Source organism: Peromyscus eremicus, chromosome 8a (genome assembly GCF_949786415.1).
Source record: "Peromyscus eremicus chromosome 8a, PerEre_H2_v1, whole genome shotgun sequence".
In the NCBI taxonomy this organism is placed as follows: domain Eukaryota; kingdom Metazoa; phylum Chordata; class Mammalia; order Rodentia; family Cricetidae; genus Peromyscus; species Peromyscus eremicus.
Genome location: NC_081423.1, coordinates 70,092,048 through 70,109,026, shown reverse-complemented (window position 1 = coordinate 70,109,026; position 16,979 = coordinate 70,092,048). Strand labels below are relative to the sequence as shown.

Below are 16,979 nucleotides of genomic sequence, written 5' to 3'. Positions count from 1 at the left end.
CTGCGGACTGGAGAGATGGCTCAGAGGTTAAGAGCACTGCTGCTCTTCCAGAGGACCTGAGTTCAATTCCCAGCAACCACATGGTGGCTCACAACCATCTGTAATGAGATCTGGTGCCCTCTTCTGGACTGTGGACTGCTGTCATACATGCAGACAGAACACTGTATACATAATAAATAAATAAATCTTTTAAAAAAAAAAAAAGAGCACTGGCTGCTCTTCCAGAGGTCCTGGAGTTCAATTCCCAGGCCCCACATGCCAGCTCACAACCATCTATAACTGTAGTCTTATAGAATCCAATGCCCTCTTCTGATGTGCAGATGTACATTCAGATAAAACATCCATATACATAAATTTAAAAAGAATACATCTAAAACAGAGAGATATTAAGACTGTAAACACATTTCTTTTTCTTTTTCTTTCTTTTTTTTTTTTTTTTTTTGTTTTTCAAGACAGGGTTTCTCTGTGTAAGCTTTGCACTTGTCCTGGATCTCACTCTGTAGACCAAGCTGGCCTCGAACTCACAGAGATCTGCCTGCCTCTGCCTTCCGAGTGCTGGGATTAAAGGCGTGCATCATCACCACCACCAGCCCAGCTATATAAACACATTTCTATAAACCTGTTAATGGCTATAGCGGATGTTCTTAATTATTAACTTGATTAAACTGAGAACCACTGAGAAGACACACTTCTGCTATGACTGTGAGGGGTACTTCCAGAGAGGTTTAAGGAAGACAGACCTAAGACTAATGTGGGATGGCACAAATCACATGGACAGGGACCCTATATAAAATAAGAAGGAAAAAGGACAGTGAGCTTGGCACCAGCATTCACCTCCCTCACATTCCTGCTGACATGGCTGGATCTGCTTCCATCACAATAACTACCCCACCATGATGGACTGTATCTTCAACCAGGATGCCAAAAATATGCCCTTCCCAATGTAAGGTGTTTAAGTCAGGTGTGCTGTCACAGTATTTAAAAAAAACAAACACTAATGTAAGAGTTTCAAACTTTGTTTTATCTGGTAAATACAATCTGAGGTAAACAATCCTACACAGCCTACTTTCACTTTGATCACCTATAAAAGATAAGCGCTTTAACATTAAGTGAGATTCCTAAGAAAACCTTAAAGAACAAGAAAATGCCAAGTGGTGGTGGCACATGCCTTTAATCCCAGCACTCGGGAGACAGAGCCCAAGCAGATCTCTGTGAGTTTGAGGCCAGCCTGGTCTATAGAGCGAGATACAGGACAGGCACCCAACTACACAGAAACCCTGTCTTGGAAAAAAAAAAAAAAAAAAAAAAAAAAAGAAAGAAAAAAAACCGAAAAGAAAAACACTCAAGCAATTAGAATGGCTGGGGATGATGGCATCGAAGAAACTCCATATGGAGTTTGCTTTCTTTATGGCAAAAGTTAGTCATTTGGTCAAGAAAATGTCTTGCCTAGACTGCTTGACAAGGACGCAGGACCCATAGGAAGGTGCTGCGGGCCGCAGGAATTATATCATAAGAACTCAGCTGGTTATGGAAAAAGTCACTACCTGGAGGGATCAGGGAATTCCTCCAGAGGAAGCCAAATTCCAAGGAGTTTTTGGTGTTACTTGGCTTGTTATATATCAGCTGTCTTCTGTTATGAAAATCATGTGTGCCTTCATAGTTTTTCCCAATTGACTTTTCCCTAAGAAGGGCTAACAGTGTGGACTGATCACTCTCTGGACATACACATTCCAGGTATTTGGAGAACAGCCTCAGGAAAGGCTTTCTCTGAATCAGGTATCTCCCTTGGCCACTTTCAAGGACTAGCAGTAATAACTATACACATGCAGGTCTCCTGATTTAAGATAAATTCCACAAGGAGACAGCGCCTAGGTCAGGTGGATGTTAAGTAATAGCTTTACACAATTTAGCTCGGACCCTCCTTTCTTACATCCTTATTAACTTTATAGACCTCTAACTCCTTACCTAACCACTTCTAGGAATATTTAGATAACCTTCTGCGCTGACAGTCTATGCTCAGCCAGAACCCCAGTTCAAGCCTCCCTGTAATTATCATCATTGGCAGCATCTGGCCAGGTCCATGCCCAGATGGAGGAAAGTACCTTATCAGAGATACCTCTGTACTCTCTAAGAACAGACTTAAGCATCCAGGCTACCTGTTTGAGAAGGCCTGGCGGATGTGCCAATTAAGCTTTACTTCCTCCTTTCCCAAACCTTACCTCTAGTTCCAGATCTCCCTTTAACTATCACCAGAGGCATTTAGCTGTACACAGGTTGCCTAGTGACTGAGCACACTTTCCCCCACCCTGCAGGAAAATGGCAGATAGCTTGACAGATATGAGCCACAGGGAAAAACGAAGACAGTTTTATTTTCTCCCATTGACCTAGCAACTTATAGATTTTTTTTTTTTTTTTAAGATTTTAGCTATTTATTATAAGCGCCAGAGATGGTTGAGAGCCACCATGTGGTTGCTGGGAGTTTGAACTCAGGACCTCTGGAAGAATAGTCAGTGCTCTTAACCACTGAGCCATCTCTCCAGACCCAACTTATAGATTCTTAACATTTTCTACTAATCACATTTAAGACTATAGTTGAGCACATAAGATCCCTCTTCTTAGTTATTACCCGAATTTAGCCTTTAGTTAATTCATTTCCCCACTGGTCACTTCCCTTTGGGTGTTGCAAAATGATAATTAACGGTTATTGCCCCTCTATGTGATTCTTATCACCCCTCTGTTTGACCCTGGAAGCCTGGCTTTGCACTGCCAAGGGGAATACTGCTTGTAAGTGTATATATACCAGGACTTCCAGGGCAAAGAGAAGAGAAGAGAAAAGAGAATGAAGAACTAGATGGGGTAAGAACTTGAGAGGAACAAACTGAGATGGGGAAGAACTAGATTGAAGGGCTAGAAGAGAGTACTAGAGGAACAAGATGGAAGATGAGGAAGAGCCAGATGGGAAGAACAAGATGAGAGAGAAGGAGATGAGGAGAGAGAAGGAGATGGGAGAGGAGATGACATGGGAAAGAACAAGGATGGATGAGAACCTGGAAGGGGCAGAACTAGATGAAGGAATTAAGATAGAACCTAGAGGGGACCGCAGATAAGTGTAGAGAGAAATCAGGCAAGAAATGAGCTAAATATGAGAGCAGAATATAAGCTTGTAACTGACACAGAATAATAAAGTATATGGACTAAGGTGTTTCATGTACATAGATTCATTTCTTTTCATCAAAGATTATCAGCTGGTTGCAGATTCTTCCTGGACCCTGGGAGGGGACTATGGAGGGGCTAGACCCCCATAGTCCTCGTTAGGAAGGTGACCACTAAATTTTGCAAGGTGAGATGATCCTTCAGGTTCCTGCTTCACAGAAGAAACTACCAGACATTGTATAGGACAAGGGAGAAGCGACTGATGAACTTTGCCAAAATGGGTGAAACGGTCCTTAAAATTTCTGCCTTCACTATAAGCTATGCCAGAGACTCTAGGCCTGTAGGCTGAAGACAGATGCCCCAATGTTACAGAGGAACTTTGGATGATTGTCCAGGTAGCCAGATGTTTCTGTCATTTTAGAATTATTGAAGTTGCTTGCAATGCAACTTCCTCTTTCCTTAGGTAATATTATATCCTTCTGGGGTCTTTGATGGAGTTGAAGACTAGTTATAATTTTTCCTTAGTCATGATAAAAGATAAATTAGATATAAAACTTTAGACTCACAAAATAGGACAGATAATAGAATTTTCTTTAATTTTGCCAAATACAAATAGACTAGATATTGTAACTGTAATTCTTGCTTGATAACCGTTTTATTATATAATTTTACTATGTTAAAATTAAAACCTTCCTTTTTGATTAGCTAGAAAAGGGGAAGTGCTGTGAGATGTCTTTCTGTATGCTGTGAATACGTGTTGCTCCCATTGGTTAATAAAAAAGCTGCACTGGCCTATGGCAGGGCAGGATGGAGCCAGACAGGAAAATTCAAGAGAGATAGTGAGAATGAGAGTGGGAGGAGACACCAAACCGCCATCCATCCAAGGAGCAACATGTAATGGGATGCAGGTAAAGCCATAGAACACGTGGTGATACATTGATTAATAGTCATGGGTTGAGTTAAGTTGTAAGAGACAGCTAGCGAGAAGCCTGAGCCAACAGGCCATAGAATAGGTAATTAATATAAGCCTCTGTGTAATTACTTTATAAGCAGCTGAGGACCTCGGGGCTGGGCAGGACCGGAGAAATACGGGACTGCAGAGTTAGGACGGGAGAAACTTACAGAAACAGGTCAGCTTGGCTACATAGTGAGTCAGAGGCCAGCCTGGGTTACGTGAGACCCTAGCAAAGAAAGCTAGGATGGGAAGAGGGCAGAGCAAACAGAAAAGAATCCTTCTATCTTAATAATCTTGAACAAAGTTTCTTTGGCCCTCAAACACAAATGAAGCTGGGGTCAGGTTTCTTCCTCTGAGCAGACCACTCATCTACTAAAAACTTAGCTTCCCATACCTCCCTTCAAGAAGTGGTCCAGCTACACCTCTTCAGTCACATCCTATGATCCAGTAAATTAAGCCTTTAAATGTTTCCTTCTCTATTCACCATATTCATCAAACTTTGCTCAACTAGAAAAATCCCACTCACCATTTAGATTTTAGTTTCTATGACACTTCTCGTCCTGAGCTTTCCAGGAAGTCCACACATTTTTCCTTGGTTTTTTTCAGCCAGGATTTTGCTACATACCCCAAGCTAGTCTTGAACTCATTATGTAGTTCAGGCTAACTCCAAACACTACAGATTCCTAACTCAGTCTTTTGTGGGCAAGAATTTAAACACCACGCTTAGCTACACTATTTTACATACCACTGCTGTGGTAGTTTGAATGTAATTAGTCCCCATAAGCCTCACAGGGAGTGGCACTATTAGGGGGTCTGGCTTTGTTGGAATAGGTATGACCTTGTTGGAGGAAGTGTGTCACTGTGGAGGCGGGCTTCGAGATGTCATATATGCTCAAGCCACACCCAGTATCTCAGTAATTCATTACCTGTTGCCTGCTGATCAAAATGTAGGACTCTCAGCTGTCAGCACCATGTCTGTCTGCATGCTGCCTGTCCTGCTACGATGATAATGGACTAACTAAACCTCTGAAAATGTAAGCCACCCCAATTAAATGTTTTTCTTTTATAAGAGTTGATGTGGTCATGGTGTCTCTTCAGTAATAGAAACCCTAACCAGGATAACTGCCAAGTTCTCCTGCAGCAAGCCATACTTTCCCCTTTCACTGTATTTCTAACATTTTATAACTTATCTATTGGTATATACTACATAGCTAGGCAATAGCCTTGTTAATAAGAAGTGACTAGACCATTTTTTAAAATTTATACTTTTTATTTTGGGCATGTATGTGTACATTCTCTCTTCCTACCATGTGGTTCCAGGAGTCGAACTAAGGTTATTAGGCTTGGAATTTACCCAGAGCCATCTTATCAGCCCTGGGTTTTGTTTTGTTTTATTATTTTTTTCTTTGTGTGTGTGTGTGTGTGTGTGTGTGTGTGTGTGTGTGTGTGTGTTGTAATATGCTGCTTTCTCCCAGTAAAACAAGCCACTTGCTGCAACATATTACACTCTTGGAATCATTATTTGTGTATTTACCTATGTGGTCCCTCCATGCCCTATCACACAGGAACTTCTTTGTCTACAAAACATCCCTTCTCTAATACTTGAGGTGTTTTTACTTATACTTCATAGCTAAAGAGAAGAATCAGTTATACTGAATTGATGGATAAGTAATATCCCTATACATGGGAGGCAGAGGCAGGTGGAACTCTCTTGAGTTTGAGGCCTACTTGGTCTAAAGAGCCAATTCCAGGAGAGCCAGGGTTAGAGAGAGAAACCTTGACTCAAAAAACAAAAACAAAATCCAAATTCCCTACCCACCCCCTTTGTTTTCTCTCTAAGTTTGTCCCTAACCCTCTCACAATCTACCCTGCTCTAGCCATAGCAGCTTTTTGACTCTTTCTCAACACATCAACAATATTTCTGACTGCTCTTTGTCCTTTCTAACTTTTTTATCTGCGATTTCTTACCCCAGATATTTGCATAATTTCCTCTCACATTTCATTTAGATCACTTTTGTAATATTATTTCCTCAGAACTTCCCAGACTACCATATTTAAAATGGCTAACAAAAGGGCAATTTTGAAACCCTGTTTATTTTTTTTCTTCATAGCACTTATATTCACATACATACAAGGGAAGTCAATGAATCATGTCAAAAAGGCAAGCAACTAATAGTTATAAATGAATACTACAGGCCAGGCGGTGGTGGCGCACGCCTTTAATTCCAGCACTCGGGAGGCAGAGCCAGGCGGATCTCTGTGAGTTCAAGGCCAGCCTGGGCTACCAAGTGAGTTCCAGGAAAGGCGCAAAGCTACACAGAGAAACCCTGTCTCAAAAAAAACCAAAAAAATAAAAAATAAATAAATAAATAAATAAATAAATAAATAAATAAATGAATACTACATTCATTTATAGGGACCAGGATAGGGGCCAGGGAGATGGCTTAGGAGGTAAAGCATGAGCCACACAAGCTGGATGACCAGAGCTGACCCTCTGGAACCCATGTAAAAATCTGAATGTGGGGTTGTAACTATGTAACCCCAGCACTTCTATGGGAAGATGGGAGGCATAGATGAGACAATTGCCCAGAAGCTTTCAGGCCAGCTAGCCTGGATCATAGCAACAAAAACAAAAGATAATCAGCCTCAACACAGTGAACCAACTTCCAAAGTTGACTCTGATCTCCACATACCTGTGAGCACACATATACAAAATTTATTAAAAAAAAAAAAAAAAAAAAAGCCAAGATAATCCTGTGTAGGAATATCTGCCTACAATCCTAGAACTTGGGAGGTGAGGTAGAGGCAAGAAGACTGAGTCTGAGGCTAGCCCAGGTTCTGGAGTAAGGTGATGACACAGTGAAAAAAAGGTTGGGATCAGATCCAGAGAGCCAGAACACAAGGCTAATATTCTGCAACTACCCTACCCTTCAACTTTCCAAGGCTTCTGACAGAGAAAATGACACTTATGGGGACAGTAATATGGTAAAAGGATATAAAGTGAACTAGAGATAAGCAAGGACTTAAGGTAAAGAAATAACTCGCCAGTGGTGGTGCACGCCTTTAATCCCAGCACTCAGCAAGCAGAGGCCGGCAGATCTCTGTGAAATCGAAGCCAGCATGGTCTACAGAGCGAGTTTCAAGACAGCCTGGACTACAGAGAAACCCTGTCTCAAAAAACCCAAAACAAGCCGGGCGGTGGTGGCGCACGCCTTTAATCCCAGCACTCGGGAGGCAGAGCCAGGCGGATCTCTGTGAGTTCGAGGCCAGCCTGGTCTACAGAGCGAGATCCAGGAAAGGCACAAAGCTACACAGAGAAACCCTGTCTCGAAAAAACAAAAAAAAAAAACCAAAACAGAAAAGAAAGAAGAGAAAGAAAGAGAAAATAAATCATCTACAGATGAAGAGATATACTTCTCTCTCCCAAATGTTAATGGAAAGCTGTAGGACAGATACAAAGGACACTAACAGTAACTGACATAAAAATCACTGCTGTCCAAGGTTTCCAGTCTGAATGATAGGCAAAACAAAAGACAGCAGGGTCAGTTTGAAAAAATAACATCAACAATTTATCTTGAGTAAAGTTCAAGATTCTGGAAGGAAATGAAGTAAGACATCTAAAAGTCAATACTGTGCTAAAAACATTGCTCAGTGGTAAAGTGAGTGCTTGCTGGTCACCATGTACAAGGACCTGGGTTTAAACACCACCACCACACACAATAAATAAACTCAATGCTAAAGGACTAGATGCAGGACTCATATATAGATGATAGCTAGAGCTGCAAAAGTGAATCTAATTTCTCCCAGTAAGTAAATGCATCTAGAAAGAAAGGAAAGGAACAGATAACAAAGAAACAATCAACCAGGTACAACACAATCACCAGAGGTCACATTCACTTGCAAAACTTTCAAGCACCCTCAAACCCTTCATCAAAGAAATCCAGTCTGGATAGACTCCACTAAGTATTCACCATAGTGATGGAAACCAATTAATCTCTGTAGCTGCAGTTTCATAATGTAAACTACCATGGACTGGGTGATAAACTACTAGAATAAAACTTCACAAGTGGATAATATCTTCTAATTTTTCAATTATCTTTGGCTTGTTTCATTTATTTCCCAACTAGTCATGAGGCCAATTACACATCTAAATGCTATAGCTAAGGAAACAACACTAATAAAGATTAAATTTCCCGCTTAATCAAGGTGAGAACTAGTTTCATATGTAACCTAGACCTGCACATACTAGTAGCAATGCAGGCTCTAAAACAGACTCACTGGATTCTACTCCAGCTCCAATATTTGCCAGTCCTGTGACTAGAAGAAAATCGTTTAAGTGTTACAGAAACTATTTTGACAAAGGGACATTTCTCTCTATTTTTCTTTTTCCTTGTGTGCTTGTGAAGGTCAGGACACCCTGAACTAGTCGGTCCTCTTCTGCTGTGGAACTGACCTCAGATCACCATACTTGGAAGCAAGTACTTGACTTGCTAAGCTATCTTTTCAGCCCTATTCTGTCCTTTATAGGAAAATAAGAAAATAGAGAAAAAAATTGCTTGGGGTTTTTGTTTGTTTGTTTGTTTGTTTGTTTGTTTGTTTGTTTGTAGACAGGGTTTCTCTGTGTATTCTGGCTGTCCTGGAACTCACTCAGTAGACCTGGCTGGCCTCCAACTCAGAAATCCTCCTTCCTCTGCCTCCTGAGTGCTGGGATTAAGCAGGCAGATCTATGTGAGTTCAAGGTCAGTTCGGTCTACGTATCAAGTTCCAGGCTAGACTGGCCTATGTAAAGAGAAAAGAGACTTGTCAAAAAATAAAATAAGTGTAGTACTTTTTAAAAGTGCAAATAAGTTAAAATTACAGCAAGCTTTGCTTCTAGACATACTCATTTTCTTTGAACATTTCTTAGATGTCATAACTTATTGTTTATTCACCTCTAAAATACTTAAGCAATACAAATTGGTGGTGCATGCCTTTAATCACTTTAGAGGCAGAGGCAAGCAGATCTGAGTTGGAGGCCAGCCTGGTCTACTGAGTGAGCTCCAGGACAGCCAGGGCTACACAAGAAACCTCATCTCGAAACACTCCTCCCCAACCAAAAAAAAAAAAAAAAAAAAAAAAACCACCTGGTGCTATTGGGCTAGAGTAATGGTTCAGTGGCTCAGAGTATTGGCTGCCCTTCCAGAGGACCCAATGGGTTCAATCTCTACCCACCTACATGGCAGCTCACAACTCTCTGTAATTCTGCTCCCTAGAAATCTAATATCCTCTTCTGGATTCCAAGAGCACAGCACACACATAATACACAGACATATATGCAAGCAACACACATATACACATAATTGACATTTAAAAAATCATGCTCTATTGAGAAACATTTATTAAAGAAACATTTTAAAGGGATGCAAACACAATAAGAAAAAGGAACATGGTTAATACTTACAGTACAGCATATATAAATCAAATACACAAAGCACGATAGCGCTCTCTTTTATTCCCAGCATTCAGGAGAGAGGCAGATGAACCTCTGAATTTGAGGTCAACCTAGTCTACATAGTGAATTCCAGACCAACCAGAGCTACACTCACTGTAAGACCTGTCTTACAAAAACAAAACAAAACAGTTAACAATAAGAACTGAACGCACATAGAAAGAAATACAACTTACCCTGATGCAGCTGAAACAACAAAGCTTGGAGCAGTGAGGACACAGCCGAGCATCCCGCAATTTCTCCATACAAATGAAACATCGGAAAACCTCAGCAATGCTCTGAAAACAAAAGACATCCGGTGCCCACATTACACTAAGTCAAGAGTAAAGAGCATTATAAAAAGACTTCAATCAAGGCCAGGCATAGTGGTGCACAACTTTAATCCCAGCATTCAGGAGGCAGTAGCAATTGGATCTCTGTCACTCTGAGACTATACACAGTGAGTTCCAGGTATCCCTGGGCTACTCAGTGAGATGCTGTCTCAAGAAAAAGAAAAAAAAAAAGAAAAGAGAAAGAAAATTCACTCAGCATTTACACTTACTTGGGGCTGATAAGGCCTCAGTTTTAACTATACTCCCTATCAGAACTTTGGTGAGTCAGAACATCTAGAAAACATGCTTGTCTTTTAATAAGCTTGATGATGGTTCTAGAAAAACATATGGACTAAGAAAGTGGGTAAGTCAGTGAAGTGCTTGCCTTGAAAACATAAGAATCTAGGATCCCCAGAATCAGGGTACAATCCAATGTGGTGGTGGTGTGTGCCATCCCAGCTATGGCAAGACAGAAGGCAGAGACAGGCAGATCCCTGGAAGCTCACTGCCAGCTAGCCTGGCTAACTGGTGAAGCTCCAGGCCAATGAGACCCAGTCTCAAACTAAAGGTGGAATGTAATCACCAATGGGTCTCCTCTGACCTCCATCTGTGCACCATAAACACACACACACACACACACACCTGCACCCTGAAGCAAGCAAGCGTGCACGCGCGCACGCACACACAATAAGAAAAACAAAATGTGCCAAGGGGCCTGGAGCACACCTTTAATCCCAGCACTTGGGAGGATCTCTGTGAGTTCAAGGCCAGCCTGGGCTACAGAGTGAGTTCCAGGAAAGGCACCAAAACACATGGAGAAACACTGTCTCGAAAAACCAGAAAAAAGAAAAAAGAAACGCAAACATATATTTTATATAGGAATACTTTCACTGGAGTACATTAGGTTAATTATGGCCATTACACATATAGCATGTAGAAATACTTAATAGTACAAAAAGAGGTGTGCGTGTAACCGAAATAAAGGAAGACTCCATGACTAAATACACAATGACAACTTTTCACTTCTCCACAAAGGAGAGGGATGGCTTCTGTAATTACAAGAGAGAATTTGTTGTTGTTGTTTGTAAGAGATAGACAGTCTTACTACATAGCTCTGGATGGCCTGAAAACTCCCTATGCTCACCATCTTGGCCTAGAAAACAGAGATCCACCTGTCTCTGCCTCCCAAGGGCTGGAATTAAAGGTGTATGCCATGACATCCAAACAAGAGGAAATTTTTAAAAAGATAAGAGGAGCTATCAAGGTGGCCCGGCAGGCAAAGGCTCCTACCACCAAGCCCGAAGATCTGAATTCCATCCCAGGCACCCCAATATAGGAGAATTGACTCCAAGTTGTCCTGACCGCCACATAAGCACATCAATGAATGCTTATCTACACACACTCAAAATAAATAAATATTTATAAAGATATTTAGGTTGGTGGCAAAGTACTCCGGCCCAAAGAGAAACTAATTTAGAATCTGAATTTCTGTCCTGATGGAATCAACTAAATATGTGAGAATCTGCATCCACTAAAAATTTTAGTGTCATTTCTATGACATCTAGTGAACAATAAAAAAAATGTAAACAGAAAACTTTTTTAAAAGTTGTAAACAGAAAAAAAAAATCACAACACCATTCTTCTCCACAAGTTTCAGAGGAATCTATCTTGAAAGTAACTGACAAGTTAAAAATTTTAAAAGAACTAAAAATACTGCTAAATATATTGTTACTGTATTTTTAAGTTTATTTTTGCAGTACAACGTTTGTTTTTACTCCATCCCATAAGAATTAAGCCCTCCTAAAATCAAGAAAAGTTTACAAAACCTTTATACAACTTTCACAAAAGCAATTAAGTAGAAAATTACTCATGATGCTAATCATGACTGCAAGCCGGAACCTGAGAGATGTGGACTCTAAATGGCTCTGGGAAGAAAAAAAAAAAACCATTGGGTGAATTGGGTTAATTTCAAGTGAAGTGCTCAGTAAGTTACGCTCCCCTCTCCCCCCCCTTTTTTTTTCTTGAGACAGGGTTTTCTCTGTGTAGCCTTAGCTGGCTGTCCTTGGCTCTCCTGGAACTCAAGTCTGCAGACCAGGCTGGCCTCGAACTCACAGAAATCCGCTTGCTTCTACTTCCCAAGTGCTGGGATTAAAGCCATGCGCCACCAATGTCCGACCCCCTTACTTTTTATAAGCAAATTATATAGTATTTTAGTGACTGAAAGGTTCAAGTTTTAATTATTACTACATAGCATAGTTGTATCCCTAAAAGGCAATCATTTTTGATGCTTCTAGCCTTTATAGAAATATCCCAACCATGCAGTCATAAGAATCAGTGCTGGAAACCAGCCATTAAGACAGTAGAATATTGGAGAGGTGCGTGTGTATCCTACAAAATGTACCGCTGAGGGTGAAAAATGTTTAATCATTCTGAGCAAGTCGTGGCGAGAAAGCGGGGCAAGCCCTTCCGATGAATTTGCAATTTTGCTCTGGAGAGGCTCCACCTGCAAACCGAGACGAGCCGAGGTGCCAAGGCATCGCTGCAAACTCTCAGCACCTGACTGCGGAACAGCTTCAGCACCTGGCAGCCTGAGGGCAGCAGAACCACGGGGCCAGCCTCCCTCTTGGCGACCAGCAGAGGCTGCCTCCCCCAGGGAAGGCGAGAGCATGGCGCCCCGGATGGGAAGGGCTCGGCGATGGAGGGGAGCCCAGCCACCACCCTCCGCAACGCCCCTCACCTCCACACTCTGCTCGTCCATTGCCTCCAGCTCTCGGCAGGGCCCTCGGCGACCCTCGGAGTCCGTGGTCCGCGCTGTCCGCCGCCGGCCCGAGGTGGCCAGGTCAACTGCGCCCACCTCAGCAGGCTCCCACAACAGTGCCACCTCCGTGCCCCATCCCGTCAGGTTCCCCGCCGGCTACCCCCCATTTCGCCATTTTTATCCGCGCGCCAGCCCTGGGGCGGTGAGGGAGGGCTAGCGGTAGCCGCAGCGCCTTCCTCCCGCCTCAGCCACCGGCCAGTGTCCGCGTGGGAAGCCTCGGCCCACGTGACGGCGGCGCGCGCGTGTGGAACGGCCGCGGCCCGGTCCGCGGCAAAACCGGCGTTGCGGAGAATTCGCAAACACCAACCGTAACCAGGGCAGCTAGAGGCGCGGCAGCCGGGCGAGCGCGGCGCGCACGCGCAGTCGGCGGGGCGGGCGGGGCGGGGCGGGCGAGGAGGGGCGGGGCGGGCGAGGAGAGGCGGGCCCCGGTTCCCGCGGTGCGCGCGGCACACGAGACTTGGGGAGGCCGTGCGCCCGGGAGGCGTGCCTGGAGACGGCGCGAGGCCCCGGGGCTCTCAGATTTTACCGCCCGGAAGACTGCGGCCACCTCGTGTGCTTGGGGTCCTTAGTTGGAGCCACGCCCCCAAGCGTTAGGGACCGGGAGGTTTATCTGCGCTCTCAGGCTCCCTCTGTGCGGGTCTCAGTGGTCTGTGGCTCACTTGAGGGGACCCTGGAGTCGCGGGCTCATGGTTAGGGTGTTTGTTTTCCGCCCGAGAGGAAAAGCAAACTTCAAGTATTTTTTCTTAGACTTCGTTTCCTCTATTCGAAAGCCCCGATTGTGATGGACAGGCGATTTTTGTTTTGGCTTATTTTTTATTTCGAAACAAGGTGTCTGGAGCTGGTGTTGGACTGGATATATAGGATTGCAGGCGAGCTACCAGGTCTGCTGGCTCATTTTGGGGAGATGACTGGACCCACATCCCACCCACTACTCCTTTCTTGCTGCTCGAGTTGTTTCTGCTGCCTGGGACTAACATAAAAAGACTGTATTCAGCTTTCCTAGGCTATCGCCTCTAATAATTGAGGGTGTGTGAGACAATAGGTGTAGGTCAAATTCTTAAATCTTACGATTTCTTTTGAGTTCATTACATAGTTATTTATAAACTCCAATCTAGAGAATACTCTAGAAACTTTTAGTGGTTAGCAACAATTTTTTAAATCACATGAACTATAAAAAAGATTTACAGAGGCTAGACAGATGGCCCAGAGGTTGAGCACTTGCTGCTCTTGGGGAGGATCAGAGTTTCTAATCTCACCTTTGGACTCACAGGCTTTAACTCCAGCTCCAGGAGATCAGACGTGTTCTTCCAGCCACCTCAGAAACCAGAGATCATGTGCACGCATGTGACCATAACCCAAAATAATCTATACACACACACAATTTAAGAAAATTAAGCAGGGGCCGAAAATGCTTTCACTTCAAATCATTTATGGTCTTGGAACTAGATGCAGGTTGATAGCTGCACAATTATTTGTATTAACATGTCCTCAATTGTACCTTTTCTGTTTTTGTTCTCATGTAGGGTCTCATGTGGCTTGCACTAACCTGAAACTTGCTTTGTAGAAGATGCTGGTCTTGAACTCCTGCCTCCACCTTCTCCATGCTGGAATATTACAAAGGTGTGCCACCACAGTCCGTTTACATTTTAAAATTACTAATTTTGTTGTTTAAATTTTACCTCAAAAAATTGTAGGGGCCGGGTGTGTTGGTGCATGTCTTTATCCTTGAATCGTGGCCTTTAATGACTAGGCAGAACAGACAGAGCTCTCAGTGTTCAGGACTAGCCTGGTCTACATAGTGAGTTCCAAGCCAGCTAGGGCTCCATATTCAAACTCAAAAATCAATCAAAAAGAAATTTGATTGTGGAAAACAGTATGGCACTTGGGATTCTCAAAATATGGAGAAATCCTTGCCCTTAAGTATATCAGATGAAACTATATGATACACAATAAAAACAAATTATGATATATTTGCCTACCAACCCCAAAACTAATAGTTATCAGGACAGTTCGTAAAAATAAAACATTAGCGAAATCTGCAACTCATTAGGGGTCTTTGATCCCAAGTACAGTGAGGTTGTAGTTAACTTGGGCAAAAAAAGAAATTGGTAGTTGGCCAAGTTAAAGGTCATTTGTCAGAACCTAGATTAGGAAGTCTGCTAGTACTTGGGAACTTGAGGCAGAAGATTGAGAATCTGCATGAAGCCAGGCAGGGCTACATCCTAAAACCAAAAAAACTGAGGCAGCACTTAGGGGCTGACTTTTCTCTGCCCTTCTCCATAAGACACATCTCCCAAAATGCTATTGCTTTTGTAATTTATAATTATACAGATTGTCAATAAAAAACTGAGCAATGGCTACAGTGAAATACTGTCTCGGAAAAAAAAAATCTGAGCAAAATCATGGTATAGCCATACAGTAGTTATAAACATTTAAGAGAATATTGAATATATGATCTATGTCATGAAAAAATATATTTTAAATGTCAAAACTATATACAGCTACAATACAATGTATGATTATTGACCTTTTTTGTTTTTTAAAACTTCAATGTGAATACATATAGAAAAGAATAAATTGACTGCAGATTATTTCTGGAAAATATACATTATACCTGTATTTCTAAATATCTTAAGAGTACTATTATAAATTAAAACAGAAAAATACTACAGTAATAGAAAATTAGCATGTAGATAAGAAATAATTCTAAATTAGAGTAGTAAAAATTAAGGTAATATAACATGGAGGTTGGAAACTATGACCAATTTTAGGTTTTATTATATAGATAAGTGGATGAAAATGCATTAAAATGGTTTCAGTTCCAGCTAACAGAAGAGTGGACACTAACAAAATTACAAATGAACAAGCAGTTTGAACATATTCATTAAATGTTCAGGTTGAGAATTTTACTGGCAATATTGGCCTAGGGCTAGAAGTTATATTTGAGAGTCATAAAGTCTTAAGGATTGGAAAATAAATGTAAAGGGGGGAAAAATACACATTTGCTGGTTTTGTTTGAAACCAATTCTTGCTCACCTGAAACCCCATGACCAGCTTGATCATAGTTATCTTCTTGATCTTCTGCCTACTAAAAATGGTTTTCTATGCATTTTCAGTGTATTCTTTAAACTGGTTGGCTGTGGTGCTAGCAGCCTCATTCCCAAGTGTCTAAGGCAAGAAGATCTTGAGTTCCAGGCCATCATGCACCATATTCTGGGACCTGCTCTCAACATAGTGTCTGTCAGGGTGGATGTGGTTACACAGCCTTTAGTCCTAGAACTCAGGAGGCAGCGGCAGGCAGATCTCTGTGCTTGTAACAAATTTTAAAGCAGGTATAAAAGTTCATGTCTGTAATCCCAGCACTTAGAAGACTGAGTAAGATTATCTCTAGTTCCAGAACAGCAAGGCCTAGACAGTGAGAGCCTCTCAAAAAAAAAAAAAAAAAAAACCAGTCCCAGAACAGTGGTGGCACACACCTTTAATCCCACCGCTCAGGAGGAGGCAAGAGGAGCTCTGTGAGTTCGAGGCCAGCAACAAAAACAGGGCTTAATAGATGGCGCAGTAGTTAAGAGCACTTGCTGTTCTTCCAGAGGATCCAGGTTCAATTCCCAGTACCCACGTGGCAGTTCACCAATATGAACACCCTTTCCTGGCCTCCCTGGGTACGAGGCATGAACAGGCAGACATACATGCAGGCAAAATACCCATGTACATAAAATAAAAGTAAATCTTTAAAAAAAAAAAAAAAAAAAAAACAGGGCCAGCCTTTGATCAGAGCAGAAGCAGGGGATCTATGAGTTCTTGGCCTGCCTAGTCTACATAACACATTTCAGACTACCAGGGCTATGCAGTAAAATTCTAACTCAAAAAAAAGACTGGGCATGGTTTCTTCTTCCTGTAATCCCACCATTAAAGCACTGAGGCAGCCAGCTCACCAAGATACCCTAGGCAAGTCTGGACAAAGTGAGACTCTGTTTCAAAAGTAAATAAATAAAGAGATTTAGGGCTATAACTCAGTGGTAGACCGCATCCCAAGTATATGTGACACCCTAGGTTCAAGAACCATAAAAATATAGTGAAATTGATTTACACACACACACACACACACACACACACACACACACAATAGATAGTAGCAAATAAGTCAGTGATTTCAGTGTTTTACCTTTCATATAGAAAGAACAACTACAAAATTAGACTGAAAGATAGATAACAAACATTACTGCAATACTAGATGGAAAGTCTAAAACAGCA

The 16,979-nt window shown here is 42.1% G+C and overlaps 1 protein-coding gene across 9 annotated transcripts in view; it reads right to left on the bottom strand.

Moving 5' to 3' along the window:
- Nucleotides 1-13,022, bottom strand: part of Trim37 (tripartite motif containing 37) — a 134,830-nt gene extending 121,808 nt beyond the window's left edge. For 4 of the 9 annotated variants that reach the window (XM_059271448.1, XM_059271449.1, XM_059271445.1 and 1 more), the window contains exons 1-2: nt 12,645-13,020; nt 9,773-9,874 (exon numbers count right to left, since the gene is read on the bottom strand). In XM_059271448.1, coding sequence (XP_059127431.1) covers nt 9,773-9,874; nt 12,645-12,665 — 123 coding nt within the window. In that variant the 5' untranslated portion in view covers nt 12,666-13,020. Of the gene's footprint in view, nt 1-9,772; nt 9,892-12,644 lie in introns of those variants that run through there. The other 5 variants (XM_059271450.1, XM_059271443.1, XM_059271444.1 and 2 more) reach the window with 5 other exon arrangements.
- Nucleotides 13,023-16,979: the final 3,957 nt, after the last annotated feature.